Source organism: Ammodytes marinus (genome assembly GCF_949987685.1).
Source record: "Ammodytes marinus genome assembly, chromosome: 1".
Taxonomy (NCBI): Eukaryota; Metazoa; Chordata; class Actinopteri; order Uranoscopiformes; family Ammodytidae; genus Ammodytes; species Ammodytes marinus.
The window spans coordinates 18,760,673-18,773,930 of record NC_137230.1 but is presented as its reverse complement, the minus strand read 5'-3'; the positions used below and the strand labels follow the sequence as shown (position 1 = coordinate 18,773,930).

At 40.7% G+C, this 13,258-nt stretch overlaps 1 protein-coding gene across 4 annotated transcripts in view; it reads right to left on the bottom strand.

Moving 5' to 3' along the window:
• sbf2 (SET binding factor 2) overlaps nt 1–13,258 on the bottom strand; it is a 96,614-nt gene that overhangs the window by 37,915 nt on the left and 45,441 nt on the right. For all 4 annotated transcript variants that reach the window (XM_080027125.1, XM_080027127.1, XM_080027126.1 and 1 more), the window contains exons 7-16: nt 10,665–10,797; nt 9,171–9,279; nt 8,722–8,835; nt 8,269–8,346; nt 7,882–7,995; nt 6,958–7,086; nt 6,597–6,695; nt 6,231–6,435; nt 5,513–5,622; nt 4,629–4,778 (exon numbers count right to left, since the gene is read on the bottom strand). In XM_080027125.1, the coding sequence (XP_079883251.1) occupies nt 4,629–4,778; nt 5,513–5,622; nt 6,231–6,435; nt 6,597–6,695; nt 6,958–7,086; nt 7,882–7,995; nt 8,269–8,346; nt 8,722–8,835; nt 9,171–9,279; nt 10,665–10,797 (1,241 nt within the window). The remainder of the gene's footprint in view (nt 1–4,628; nt 4,779–5,512; nt 5,623–6,230; nt 6,436–6,596; nt 6,696–6,957; nt 7,087–7,881; nt 7,996–8,268; nt 8,347–8,721; nt 8,836–9,170; nt 9,280–10,664; nt 10,798–13,258) is intronic.

Below are 13,258 nucleotides of genomic sequence, written 5' to 3'. Positions count from 1 at the left end.
GTCGTGAAGCTGTTTTCTAGCTCGTGCCGGGCGTGCGAGATTCAAATTATCATGAAGCAATATAGTGCATGTCCGTGTGTTGAAAGTGTGAGGGCACCGACTCTTTTCGGCTCCGTGAGAGTGGTTAGTGACACAGCATCAACTAATGCCAGTCAGTGCTACACACACCTGATTGCAATGAGTTGATGCAGTGTCACCTCTCACGGAGCTGAAAGATTCCGTGTCCTCACACAAAGCGAATGAACGAGAGACGGCAGTTAATATGGATCACGATGAGGTAATGTGTTTATGTTGTTGTAAATAATGACTATTTCAGATGAATAATGGTCATCTGATGATGCTGGTGAGGCAAAGTAAACTTTGTTTTAGTAGGCTACCGCTCATTCATTTAGGAGTAAACACTGCAGTCTAGTTCGCTCCCGTGATATTGTGTATACGTTGCTTGGCAACGCCCTCCCACCCGCCTATCACTCTCCCTTTTAGCTTTTCTTCATTGCATTTTCTTTTTTTTCTTTGATGGTTCAGCCCCGTTATCAGTCATTATGACGACAAACAACTGTCTCAAACAAGGCTCCCGCTCCCCTTCCCTCACCTGGAGGGAAAGGCTTCTCAAATCGAGTTGCTGCGCCACACTGAAATCTGCGACCAATACGGATATGTGACCATAGAGCATGCACGCGTGAACCGAAAATCGGACTGGGTGTGCGACCAGACCAAACGCAGTAATAAAAACTATATAAAAACGTCTTTCTTTGCACTGATGGTCTCGTTTGCTGTTAAAGGTAATTTATGATTATGAGAGGAAACATGAGGCTGTTTAAAAGATATTTAAATGTTACTCGGAGCTGCTTTAAAGAAGATGTTCAAAGTGATTAAAGTGAAGATGGCAGCCTTGTGGGGGTACAGGCAGAGGGTACGCACTCAGTTGTGTGAGGCACTCTAGTTCATCACTTTGCATTTCAGCCATCTGTGAGTCAGAATGGACAGTCAGACAAAGTGTGTCTAGTCCTTTTTCCAAACACATGTGTGTGTAACGTGTCTGCTCACTACTGACGGTCAAGCTCAAGGATCATGTGGAACTCATGGACTCCGTGCCGTTGCAGCCGCTTCCCCATGGACCCCCCGCCTTAATCCCCTCTCACAGTAAACTGCCATTCAGAGTGTGTTTTTGAGCACCAACATGAGGCCCTGAGCCATGAGAGAGCAGAGCGCAGAGGGCTCATAATACTATCTGACAGGAAATGGTTGGGATGCCAGGATACATCCACAGCAGGAATCATTCCCCCACATGGCTTGTGCAACGTTTACTTCTAAAAAAGCTGGAACAGTAACCAGTGCAAACATCCACGCACACAAACAAATACGTGAGCAATTAACTTAAATACCTTAATGAGGGGTTGTTACTGTGCGTGATTCATGGCAGAGAAACAGCACAGATAAGAATTACAACAGTTTGTTAAAACGGGGGGGAAAAATGCTTCACTGTAAACTTTTGGGGAATGTAGCAACATTTTTTTATGTATTGAAAACCAAACAAATTAACAAGTACTGACAAGTCAGATACACCTGATTCTAATGTCCCTATTGTACATTTTTGTATTACATACTGCTTCCTTTCTAAAAGGAAAACACTGATTGCAACCAGACAACGGAACTGTCACTTAACCCTGAAGTTGACAGTTTAACGATAAATATTGTAAATTGGCCTCGTGATGATGATGTCATTGGAGATCAGTGTGTCACATAAACATAGATGCCAGAAATTGTAATGAGACAACATGCTGTCATTGTACAAAGAGCAAGCAACATTTTTTACTGAATAAGTCACTGACACACGGACAGAAAGATGGACACACAGGCGCAAACACAGAGGCAAACACGCACGCACACACACACACACACACACACACACACACACACACACACACACACACACACACACACACACACACACACACACACACACACACACACACACACACACACACACACACACACACACACACACACACACACACACACACACACACACACACACACAAACTCTTAGGTTACTTTTGGTGACTTTACATAGACTTTCAGTCACTTCTGGGGACCCAAATCATAACCAATACTTGTTTAAACCTAACCTTTATACTGTTTCGATTCCTATTTATCCAATTGTTTTTAATTCCTGTGTTAATGTCCTATTCTCATTTTATCTGCTTGGTCCTGTTTTATTATGTTATATAAAAACATTCATTATATTGTTATTGTAACCTAACCCTAACCTTAAACACTGTTCCGAAAAACTGCAGTTTACAAGTTAGGGACACGGACAAATCCCTCATAACTCAGCTTTGATCAAGAATTGAAAGCCAGAAACAAATGTCTGGCTTCCAACTTAAAAGGAATAAAATAAATTACAAACAATGCATAATAAATAAAAAAAATACCAGCCATCGGAAAAAGGCTGACTTAACCCTGTCCCGCGTTGTGGTTAGCAAAAGTGCACTCCACTTCAAATCCCTTCTCCATGTGTTAAATCATTGCTTTCTTCCTTGTGTGCGGCTGTGTTTTCTCTGCCTTTTCAGTAGCATGCCAGAGAAAATCAAGGGAGCCAAATTAGTTTTTCAAACTCACTTGGAAACCTAAATATAACTTTACGGTGATAACATGCAGATTTCAGTCTATATTAAAAGTAATTCTGCATTGTGGTAATTGTGTGTAGTTCAGAAATCTTAAACAAATCAAAAGAGTGAATGTCAGTGGATTGTGCTGAAGCAAAGAAAAAAGTACAGATCATCTGCATATTTCTAGATGTGCATGACATCGAGTACCTGTTTAACAAAATCCTTTCCAGAACCATGTATTTCATATTTATCTTCTATTGGCATCCTTCAGGGAGGTTTGGATGCAACACTCAGTTCGTGTTAACGCTCATTTCATGTCAAGCTTGGGAAGAATGCATCACTCATCCTTTCCAACAAAAGCTAACCCATCAGGTTCTCATTTAACGTAAAAAAAAGGTGCACCATCTATCTGTGTAGCTATCAGCGGTGTCCATCAAACAGTATGCAGCATTGCATCGATTTAGACATAACATTTAATTTAACTCTGCCTTATATGGCTCTCCAGAAGAGATAGTAGTATTTTCTAGTTATCTTACAATTTTTTGGCTTTTCAAGAAATGCTCATCATTGACATTATAGTTAAAGCAGCCCACAATAAATATAAATTAAAATTGCATGAAAGTTGCAATGCGACAATCTTCCTGCATATGTGGAAAGACATGACAAAAACATTTGCCGATAAGTAGCCTTAGGTTATGAAAAAAAAAGTAAAAGTAATCAGTGGCGCATTTGGGTTTTGTTTTGCTTTGTTGTGTAATTGTGGAACAAAATGACACACTAAGTGACCTTGCATGTCCGCTTACTTAGGCAGATGGTGGGATTAATTGGCTTTCTATCATTTGTGGGGGAAGAAAGAATGATTGGAATTTAAAGTCACTCCATTAAAAAGCTGCACTCTGTGAGGACTACTTAAAATGATTAAAATCCCTGTTAAGGGTTGCTTTAAGGCAGTAAAACATGAGGGACTACCAATAAAGAGCCGGCTGCTCTGGTTGAGTGAAGCCTCACTGTGTCTTTATGAGCTGCACAGTAACACATTACTTACTGATTCTGACTAGTAGTGGAGGCATGAGGGCACCAGAAAGAGACAAACATGCCATACCATAAACACTGAGCAGCAACGCTTACGACCTGCTGCCACCTCGTATAAACAAGGACCAACTTGAGGATAACAAAAAAACATGTTGTTGTGGGAAGACAGGCTTGTACTATACGTGTGTGGTCATTGTTTTCACAAATTGCTATTGCTAAATTAGAACCAATTAAAACTAATAAAATATGGTATTCGCTGAATATTTATATATATTGTGTGTTTCAACTTTTCAACTGCTAGTGTACAGTGATCATTGGCATTCGCTTTAGATTTTGCCTTGGTTAAAAGATAACACATTTTCCCAAATTTTACGTTTGTTATTGATTAAGATTTTTTTTTTCCAAGACATTTTATTGCATTAATCGTTCACCAATTATATTCTGTTGTTATCAGAGGAATAACACAATAAATCTGTAATCAGACTCACATTCATATCCACAGTTTGGGTATGTGCACTGGACCACAAAGGTAAATGGTCATATTCAGGTTGGGAGCATTATAAATAAAACAAAACTATATCTATTTTTTAAATCTGGTGTTTTCTCAGCAGCTCAGAAAATTTTAAAATCACAAAACAAAATCTACAGCCAAAGACAATGTTTTAAAATTGATCGTTTTGTACGACTAACATATCAAAACCCAAACCACCAAAAAGTTATTATGTATATATCAAATGTTGAACAAATCAACAAAAGAAAGAATCTTCACATTGAATGAAATGAATGCTTGGTCATTTTGCTTGATAAATGAATCAAACAATCAGTTAATTATAAAATTGATTGTTAATTTATTTTTGTATCAACTAAAAGAAAAATTTAATAAGCCTTATTGGCTGCATGGACTATTATTGTACATGTTCCCATTTGTTGACAGTAAGGGTGTCTGCGACTGGTGTTGGTATAAGCATCTGTTAAATGACTAACCTGGAGGGCACAGTTCATCATACGAATGATGTAGTCAAACTGTTGATGATCCATTATGGCGCGATTCTGCTGAACGCGAAGACTCAGTTCCTCAGTAAGACAGTGGCGAGCTGCCTTGCTTTTCAGTGCGCGCAGTGCAGCTGGAAGCGTCTGTGAAAGGTGGACAAAGAGAAAAAAAATTCCTCAATAAAGTGACTGGGAAAAAGAAGACCATTAATAATTTGTGATTCTTTATAAAAATAAGAAACAGATATGCTACTATGCTAACCGAACCCTTGAATTATGAACTATTGATTAATTGCAGAAATATGATTTTGTCATCCATCTACAACATCATGTACAACTACAGAACAATGTGAATGGTGCTCACACTGACTGTTTGACAGCCAGGGATTTACTGGCTCATGGGGGCTTCAGAGAATGCAAGCTTTGCATTCTTACTTTTGAAAAGAGATGCGGGCCCCTGACTAAATAACTCCATAAGAATCCACTAGACACATAAAGTAACTGGCAACCATTCCATTTAAACATATTGGATGCATATCGCACGGAATGTTCAATCTATCACCTCACACCCATGGGGGCCACAAAGAAGGAACATCTGAAAAGACATCTTTGTGTAGTGCAGATGTTTCAATAATAACATAAGAGACAGGAACTGATTGGCCTGCGTGTTAAAACAAAGATTATTGCCTGGCCGAGTGTTTGATTATAGGCCAAATGTATTTATGTGTCTGTGTGCCAGCTGGGAGATATTAAGGATGATGAAGGTGAGGAGAGAAATCTACATCTCTGCTATGGCCGGCTGGATGGATGGATGGATGGGTGAAACACAAATGACAATTTGATTAGCTCTGCTGATATAAATCCCATGTGTGCGTCACCTTTTCGGTCTCCAGGGTTTTGTTGTCGAAGATGAAGGAAATGCAGCTCCGCACCACCTCCAGCCTGCGAGCGCTGTTGAACACGGAGCCAATCTTACCCATAATGGACACTGGAACAGAGAGAGAGGTAGAGGAGGAGGACACAAATCACTACAAGGTTTCAACTAAAGCTGCTGCAAACAAATAAGAGCATATCAAATATGCCAAACACATATTTTGAAGTTAAAGGAGAGGTAAGTGATGTTTTTTTGTTAATATACGTGTTTAATCACTCTATATTCATACAGCAATCACTTAAACAGTATCCGCAGTTCATAACACAGGTCAGGTCTACTGCAAAGCTGAATGACAGGTCTCCCAGTCATTCAGCTTTGCAGTAATTGCCAGATAACATTTCGAGAATCCAGCTTATTTTTTATCCAATCAGGAGACAGAGCGCTTTAAAGACGCGGGTCTCTCCTGTGCCCTTGAACGATGACCCGCTGCTCTCCATCGCCGCACTATGACCGCTGCATGTTCATGTGGTGGTGACGTAGGATCAAGGAAGGGGACTGCTAACTGCGGTCAATGACAGGAAGTAAGCTAAAAGGACCATTTCACTTACTTCTGCTTGAAATCCATCACTGTGGGAGATATTTAACATCAACAAAACACTACAGGTACCATCCCAGCAGCAGTATGTATTGCACATTACAGAAGTTTAAAGTTGTTTACTTACCGACGGCTGGTCCTGCAGGTACAACACACTTCTTCTCAGTTCGTGTAGAGGGAGGTGAGCTGCTGTGTTTGGCCACACCCTCCTGCATCATCCTCTCCACCTTCTCCTCCTCCAGCAAGGGGAAGGGGACCTGGTGCACTCGCAGATGAGATCCCTCGGACGGACGAGGCACTTTCTGAAATGCCATGTGGGGATTCGGGTTCTCCTATAGTGCACCAGCAAAGGGAACCACGTGTTTTAATAGGATACACAGCTGTATATACTACTGGCTATACAGCATGCTAAAAAAATCTGTCATGTACGCTTTGACAACAACACCACCACTTAGGAGGTGTAGTTGTTGCAGTTATTAGCATGATGTCTTACATTTTTGTATAGCTGCTCAGAGAGTTCCCTGATGTGCTTCTGCAGCTCGGCAGGGCAGATCTCTTCATCTTTGAACGTGTCACTGTCTAAGGCCACCAGCTATAAAACACACATCCAACCAACAAACAAACAGACAGAAAGACAAATACATTACAACTTTTCCCTTTGGAACATTCTAGATAATTACCTTATTTACTGTCCAAATGTGTCCAAAATCTGTCTAATAAAAGCAAAAATAATCTTTAAAAATTTGAAAAATATATAGTTTCAATGGCTTCTGTGAAAAAAGAGAAGATTTTAGTGTATACATTTTTGAAGGGCACTACAGTTCAGCTTTAAGTGGAGTATCATGGTACAGTACCTCATCAAAGAGATCGCAGGCTCTGTAAGGCGGACCTCTCTCTGAGACGAAGCCAGCGAAGGCCATGCCATCCAAAACCTTGGTCAGAAAATCATTCTCGATGAGGCCTCGCTGGCCCAGGAAGGCAGTCTGGATAATGTTAGAAATAGAACGGTTACAGTCCCACACAGATTGGAGCAATGTAATCCTGCTCATATGGATATACTGCGGACTGAAGAACAAGCACAGTGATCGCAGGCCATTTTAAGAATAAGATTAAAAGGTCTTCAAAAAATATCTCTGCAAGGGGGGCCTTAGAGAAACCGGCTACATTTAATTTTTAAATCATGGATAAGTTCTTCAGCATGTGCAAAAAGGGGAAATAAATCTAGTTAAAAAATGACTACATGCAAATGTATTTAATTTACTATGCATAGTTATTTGTGCTTGTGGGTTGAAAGGATAAAACAGAGTTCACTCAAGCCTTCCGCACTCAGCGATTCCAGGCGAAGGAGCAGGGCGGATTGTTTATAATGCGATCCATGTGGGGTACTTTCAGGATGATGTTACCACGGAGACACCACAGACACGAACAAACAAAAACCCCAGCACAAAACAAAAATGTAAACCTAATACGTTTCATATGGCTCATTGCCGGGCTTTGCCCAAGGTTACGGGATTGTGTCCGAAGCTTGCATAAACAGCAGGATAGCATCACGAAAGAGTCATGGAGCCTCTACAGGAATTTTAAAACATTGTGGCGCACGCACACATGCACACACTCCCATACAACCCTGGCTGGTTTATTTGTTTCTTTTGGCAGATTATCAGAACATTGTTTTTGCTGATGAGTGATTGCTAAAGGAATTTTATCATATCACATGTTTGGGGGAGAAAAAAAAAGTTTAATTTAAGCACTGGGAGTTTATTATGTGGTTATCCTACCTTGTGAAAGTGAATTACAGGTTCAGAGTGGATGCGGATGAGCTGGAGGCAAGACCTGTAGCCCTGGAAGAGTTGTGCAAACAGCCTGAGAAAGACGGCCCTCACCTCCTTGTCCTAGGAACACACACAGACCAAGGATGACTCATCAAACAGCTATGCCACAAATGCTTAAGTCTGATAAATTAATTTAGCAAGTTATTTGTCTTCAGTGTAAAGGGTTACAGTCAGTCGTTGCCCCCCACTCCAATGATAACCTTTTTTTGCGATAAGAGAGATTATTTTCTGATGACCTCCTCATGTGGGAGGAGGGGTATATCACTCCTGACAAAGAGACACCCTGAGGACCATGAATGAATGGAAGGGCATGTAATAGGGAGGCTGACGTACCAACAGCTTGAGGTTAGAGGGTGCAGTGCGAGGCGGAGGGAACGCGTTGTCCGCTATCTCCAGATCAGGGTGCAACACCTACAAAGAACACACATTTAGATCCATGGCAATTAATGGTATTCATGCAGCATTTTTCTAGAAAAAAAATTTAAAAACAGAACGACAAGGCTTTCTTAGTACACATTTCTCAGATGACGAGGAATATCATGCGAGTGTGACATGTCTTTGTTAGTAAAGTATTACATTTAAAATGTTACCAGCAGTCTCTGTGAAAGTTGAACATAACGAACCAAGAGTCTTTATGTCTTTGTTAAAGATGGTCTGACATACGTGTACACAGATGTTAGCAAGGGCATGCTGCGATTATTTTGTAAATACCTTAATAATATAGTTGCAACTGTGTGTGTGTGTGTGTGTGTGTGTGTGTGTGTGTGTGTGTGTGTGTGTGTTTACCAGGGACAGGGCCTTCTGTGTTAGGTGTAACACAGGTTCAGGGAGCACAGACAACTGGATACACTCAGGAATCTTTATTGTTCCTCCATCCAGGTCAGCAATAATAACATCCAACTGGTGAGCACACAGAAAGAACAAGACATGTCAGGTGGTTTGATTGCAGCTGGAGGGGGAGAACTGCGAACAACACGCACGCTTGACGAGGTTCAGCAGAAACCAGCTAAATAAACAACGTCCTCAAAAGGGCAGATTACTTTATCTTCATATGAAAAAGCTTAAAACTCTACTCGTCAGTCCTTAACCATGTCACGACGCATCATCACTTTTATGATACCAAAATAAACTCTAAAAGACTGATTCACAGGCGCTTGAAATCGTTCAATTTATTAACGTCAAGTTCTGCATGCAAGTAGGAGAGAACTGGATGCCTGTAACACATCTGCACTCACCAGATCCTGGATTTCATCCTGAAACATGGAGTGCACTCCAATGATGAAGGGAGTAGGTGAGGCCAGCACCTCCAGCAATCGCGAAGGCAGAATAGGGATGTATGGGTAACTGAATACAAGAGAGGACATTCATGGTGAATACACACAATATGTACAATTCGACTTGGGAAGACAGATGGTGTAATAGTACAACAGAGAATTAAAAATATACATCCCTGCAGGGAGGTGGATGTGTGTGAGTTAACGTTATTATAAAACATGTCAACTCAGATGAGTAAAGATAGAAAGATCAACACATTTCGCAACCATAGAATGTACAGGCTTTGGACGTTTGTTACCAAGCAAAAAGTCAGAGAGTATTCATAGTTCAGTACACTGCAACAGTCAGATAAACTCATGATACATTTTATGCTTCTTATCTGAAGCAGCCTTTCAAAACAAGAAAAAGAAAAACTAATTTAAGGAAGAAGCTGATAAGGGCGAATTACATATCAGTCGTAATTAAAAATTGCAAAAGCTATTTTGTAATTTACAACTTGGAAAATGAGCCCCCAGCTACATATTTAAAAGGTGGAATCAGTGATTTTGTGTTAAGATGCATTCAATTATGTAGGACTATTTGTCAACTTTACAATGCAATTAAACTTTCAAATTTGGTTCTGCCTTCTTTTTAAGATTTTTCACATTAAGATAACATTGTGACAAACAACCCCATAGTGTGTGACAACCGTCCCTGTGATGGGGTTGGTTGTCACAATGTGTGAGGTTGTCTTTGATGGTTAATCACTTCTGTATTACAATAAGTAATAAGAAAATGAGATGGATACACATTTCAAGACAACACCTTAAGCTTCAATGTAATGTAGGAATGACTGTTAAAAGATGTTTTGGTGATGAGCAATTCACACTAGATTAAAAAGTGTGCCTACCAACCCCGTACTCCCCTACGGTATGTCACTGTCAAGGCTAAATGGAACACAGCCTCTGTTGAGTCACACCTACCACCTGTGCTCTTCCAGAAATGACATGTAAAAGTTTCCGCTGTTGAAAAGGGCATATTGTGTCTATGGCCTGTATCCATGTATGCATGTTGCATTTCACCTCATGTGGTCTATTTATTCATGTTATGTTGTGTTTCATGAAGGAAGGAGTTTAATGCAGGCATGTTGTTGCAGCACTTTGTACATTCTTGGAAGAAAAATTACTTCCCCTAAGATTCTCAAAAAAATTAGTATTACAAGATTGGTAGCAATTCACACAGTTGCTCTGAAAAGGAATGATGGTTAATTCTGAGAAGACACTGAGTGGAAAATGTTTAAGCTAAATGCTCTACAAGTTAAACAATGTCACATTCTGCGATCTTAAAAGGGTGATCCCATATAGTGGGTAAACCAGTTTCTACTGAACACAATAATGAACAAAGTTAATTATCAGTCATGATTCCAGCCAAGGCGTTGAGTGGAAAGTCACCTGAGAATTACAGATTACACATACCTGTATTTGAGAGGGAACATGAGTGCTTCCAGGGCGCGACACGCCTCTTCCAACCTCTGGTAACTGGTTGAGTGGAACAAAACCTTGTGTTCTGTCAGAACCGCACAAAACAGGCTTAGAACATTTTGGATTCCTGGAGCGAAAAAAAAACAAAAGAGAACGTAATGAATGAGGTATTTTTGAGAATGTGACTTCTACATTGCGCCAATTCATTTGTCAAACATTCGTGGCTATTAGGTGGACACCGATTAGAAAACAAAATGTTCACTTGGGGAGTTCTGTTCGTATCCATAACAGCTTCAAGACTGATTATTGAAAATGGTCTGTCAGTGCGGGCAAAGATGCTGCATGACTCAAAAAGCAATGGCGTTGATTGAATTTTAATTGTAAAATTGAGGTGCAATGTTTTGACATTTTCAAATTGACCAAAAGGTCATTCTGCACACTGTGTGAGCTGCCGTGTCTGAAGTCAGAGCCGGCCCAAGCCTTCAGGGGGCCCTAAGCGAAATATAATTAGGGGGCCCCCCTCCAATGTTAGCGCTGCTGAAACTATAGATCTTTGTTAAATATCATCCACACACCCAGTGTTTTCCGGTAGTGCCTCTACTGTGCAGCATGTGCGAAAAAATATTAGACAGCCGAGATTCAGACCCTCCTAGGGGGGTCCGGGGGTATGCCCCCCCCGGGAGATTTTTTTAACCTTTTTAAAGTGAAATGCATGAATCTGGTGCACTTTAAGAGGAAAATTAAGAAGCTAAATCTGAGAAATTTTGTGTGAACAAATCATTTGGAGACACTGGGTCAGATGAATTAGAAGCTATTGAAGAAGGACACATGGATTTTCCATAAAAATATTAATATAAAATAAAATATTATGCAGGGTCCTCTGGGATGGGCTTGGAGCTCTTTTTCTTTTACGGGAAATATTTCTCTGTAATATAGTGAATGCATTTAAATGCAGAACTAAGCAGAACTCTGTTGTCCAGCTACTATATCTTTTTTCCACAGACAAGGCTGAAATAGGCTATAGACTATACACAGTACATGGGCAACTGAGGGCAGCCCCATTTCCAATTGTTAAAACTAAACTCACTGTGCATGGATGTGAACGTGACTGGGATTACCTCCCAGATGAACTGATTCAAATTTTAGGCTATTAATTATCTAGACCAAAACAATTTATTCCTTTTCTTGTATGACAACTCACATTTGCATAATATGATGTTAATATCAAACACACAAACTAAAAAAAAAAAAAAAAAAAAAAATTTTTTTTTTTGAGGGGGCCCCCCTGGTGGTCGGGGGCCCTAAGCGCCCGCTTAGTTCGCTTATGCCTCGGGCCGGCTCTGTCTGAAGTTCACGATTTTCGAACGCAGCAGGCATGCCTGGGTGAGTGTTGTCACTGCGAAGTGCTGACTGCTGTAGTGATACAGAGACTCTCTGTCTGTACTTCTCATAACATCTGTGGCACAATGGGGGATCAGAACACACAGAGAAAGTGTTGCACAGGTAAGAACTGCCAATCTACTGACTTCATACAGTCAATAATGTTTGCTTTTGAAAGAAACTCTGGTCCAGAAGCGCCTGCAATTACATTTACGGCCAATAGAAACAACAACGTAACTCAAATGTTCAAGATTACAGCCTTAAAGGCCTACTTCACCGGTGGGAACACAGTCGATCACAACAACTGTAATAATAACGGTCAGAATCACAGCACAAAATATGCAAGCTCTCCACAGCTCATAACAAAAACAATACATTTCCACAACCAAATGGTACAGTTCAAGTTAAACACTGAATCGAAACCTCATCTCTAAAAAAACAAAAGGAAATTACACACTCTCATACAATATAAATAATATTTCGAATACCGATGTGACAATCTGGAAGAATTCTAAGTTTACAGTTCCTGTTATTGTTTCCTATCAAGCCACTGACAGACCAATTCATCACACGCTGCAGTGATAAAGAGAGAACACTGGCAGACATGTCCGTGCCGCTTGGGGCGCTGGGTCTGGATGTTTGGCTGTCGGAGAAGGACACTTCAGTGACAAACAGGAAACTGAACAACGACCCTGTACAGACTGTAAACAGGCTCGAGGAACCAAATGACTTCTGTCGTTTAATGTTTCAAACACAGCGAGCCGAAAAATGCTGTGAAAGGTGAGGTTTTCTAGCACTTTTTTAATGAAGTGTCTGCACTTGGCTCTTCTTGAGCGCATTATAGACACTCAGGTTTTCATTATCACACCTCAGATTCAGGTGTTTACTTATCTCATGGAAACAGCGACACATTTCCGAGCCCTAAATAAAAAGTGACAGCAACATCCCCGGACAACAGAAAGAGACAAAGGCAACAAACAACAAACAACACCGCTGTTGATGGCCGGTTTTATCTGGCTCCGGAGGGATGTACTTCCTGTGCATAGCAAATGTTTAACACACATTCCTCTCTGGTGACTCCAGTGACCTGTGCACACACACGCACACGCACACACACACGCACACACACACGCACACACACACACACACACACACACACACACAACGATGTGACGCCCCGTACAGAAACTAGCCAATCCTCCTATGGA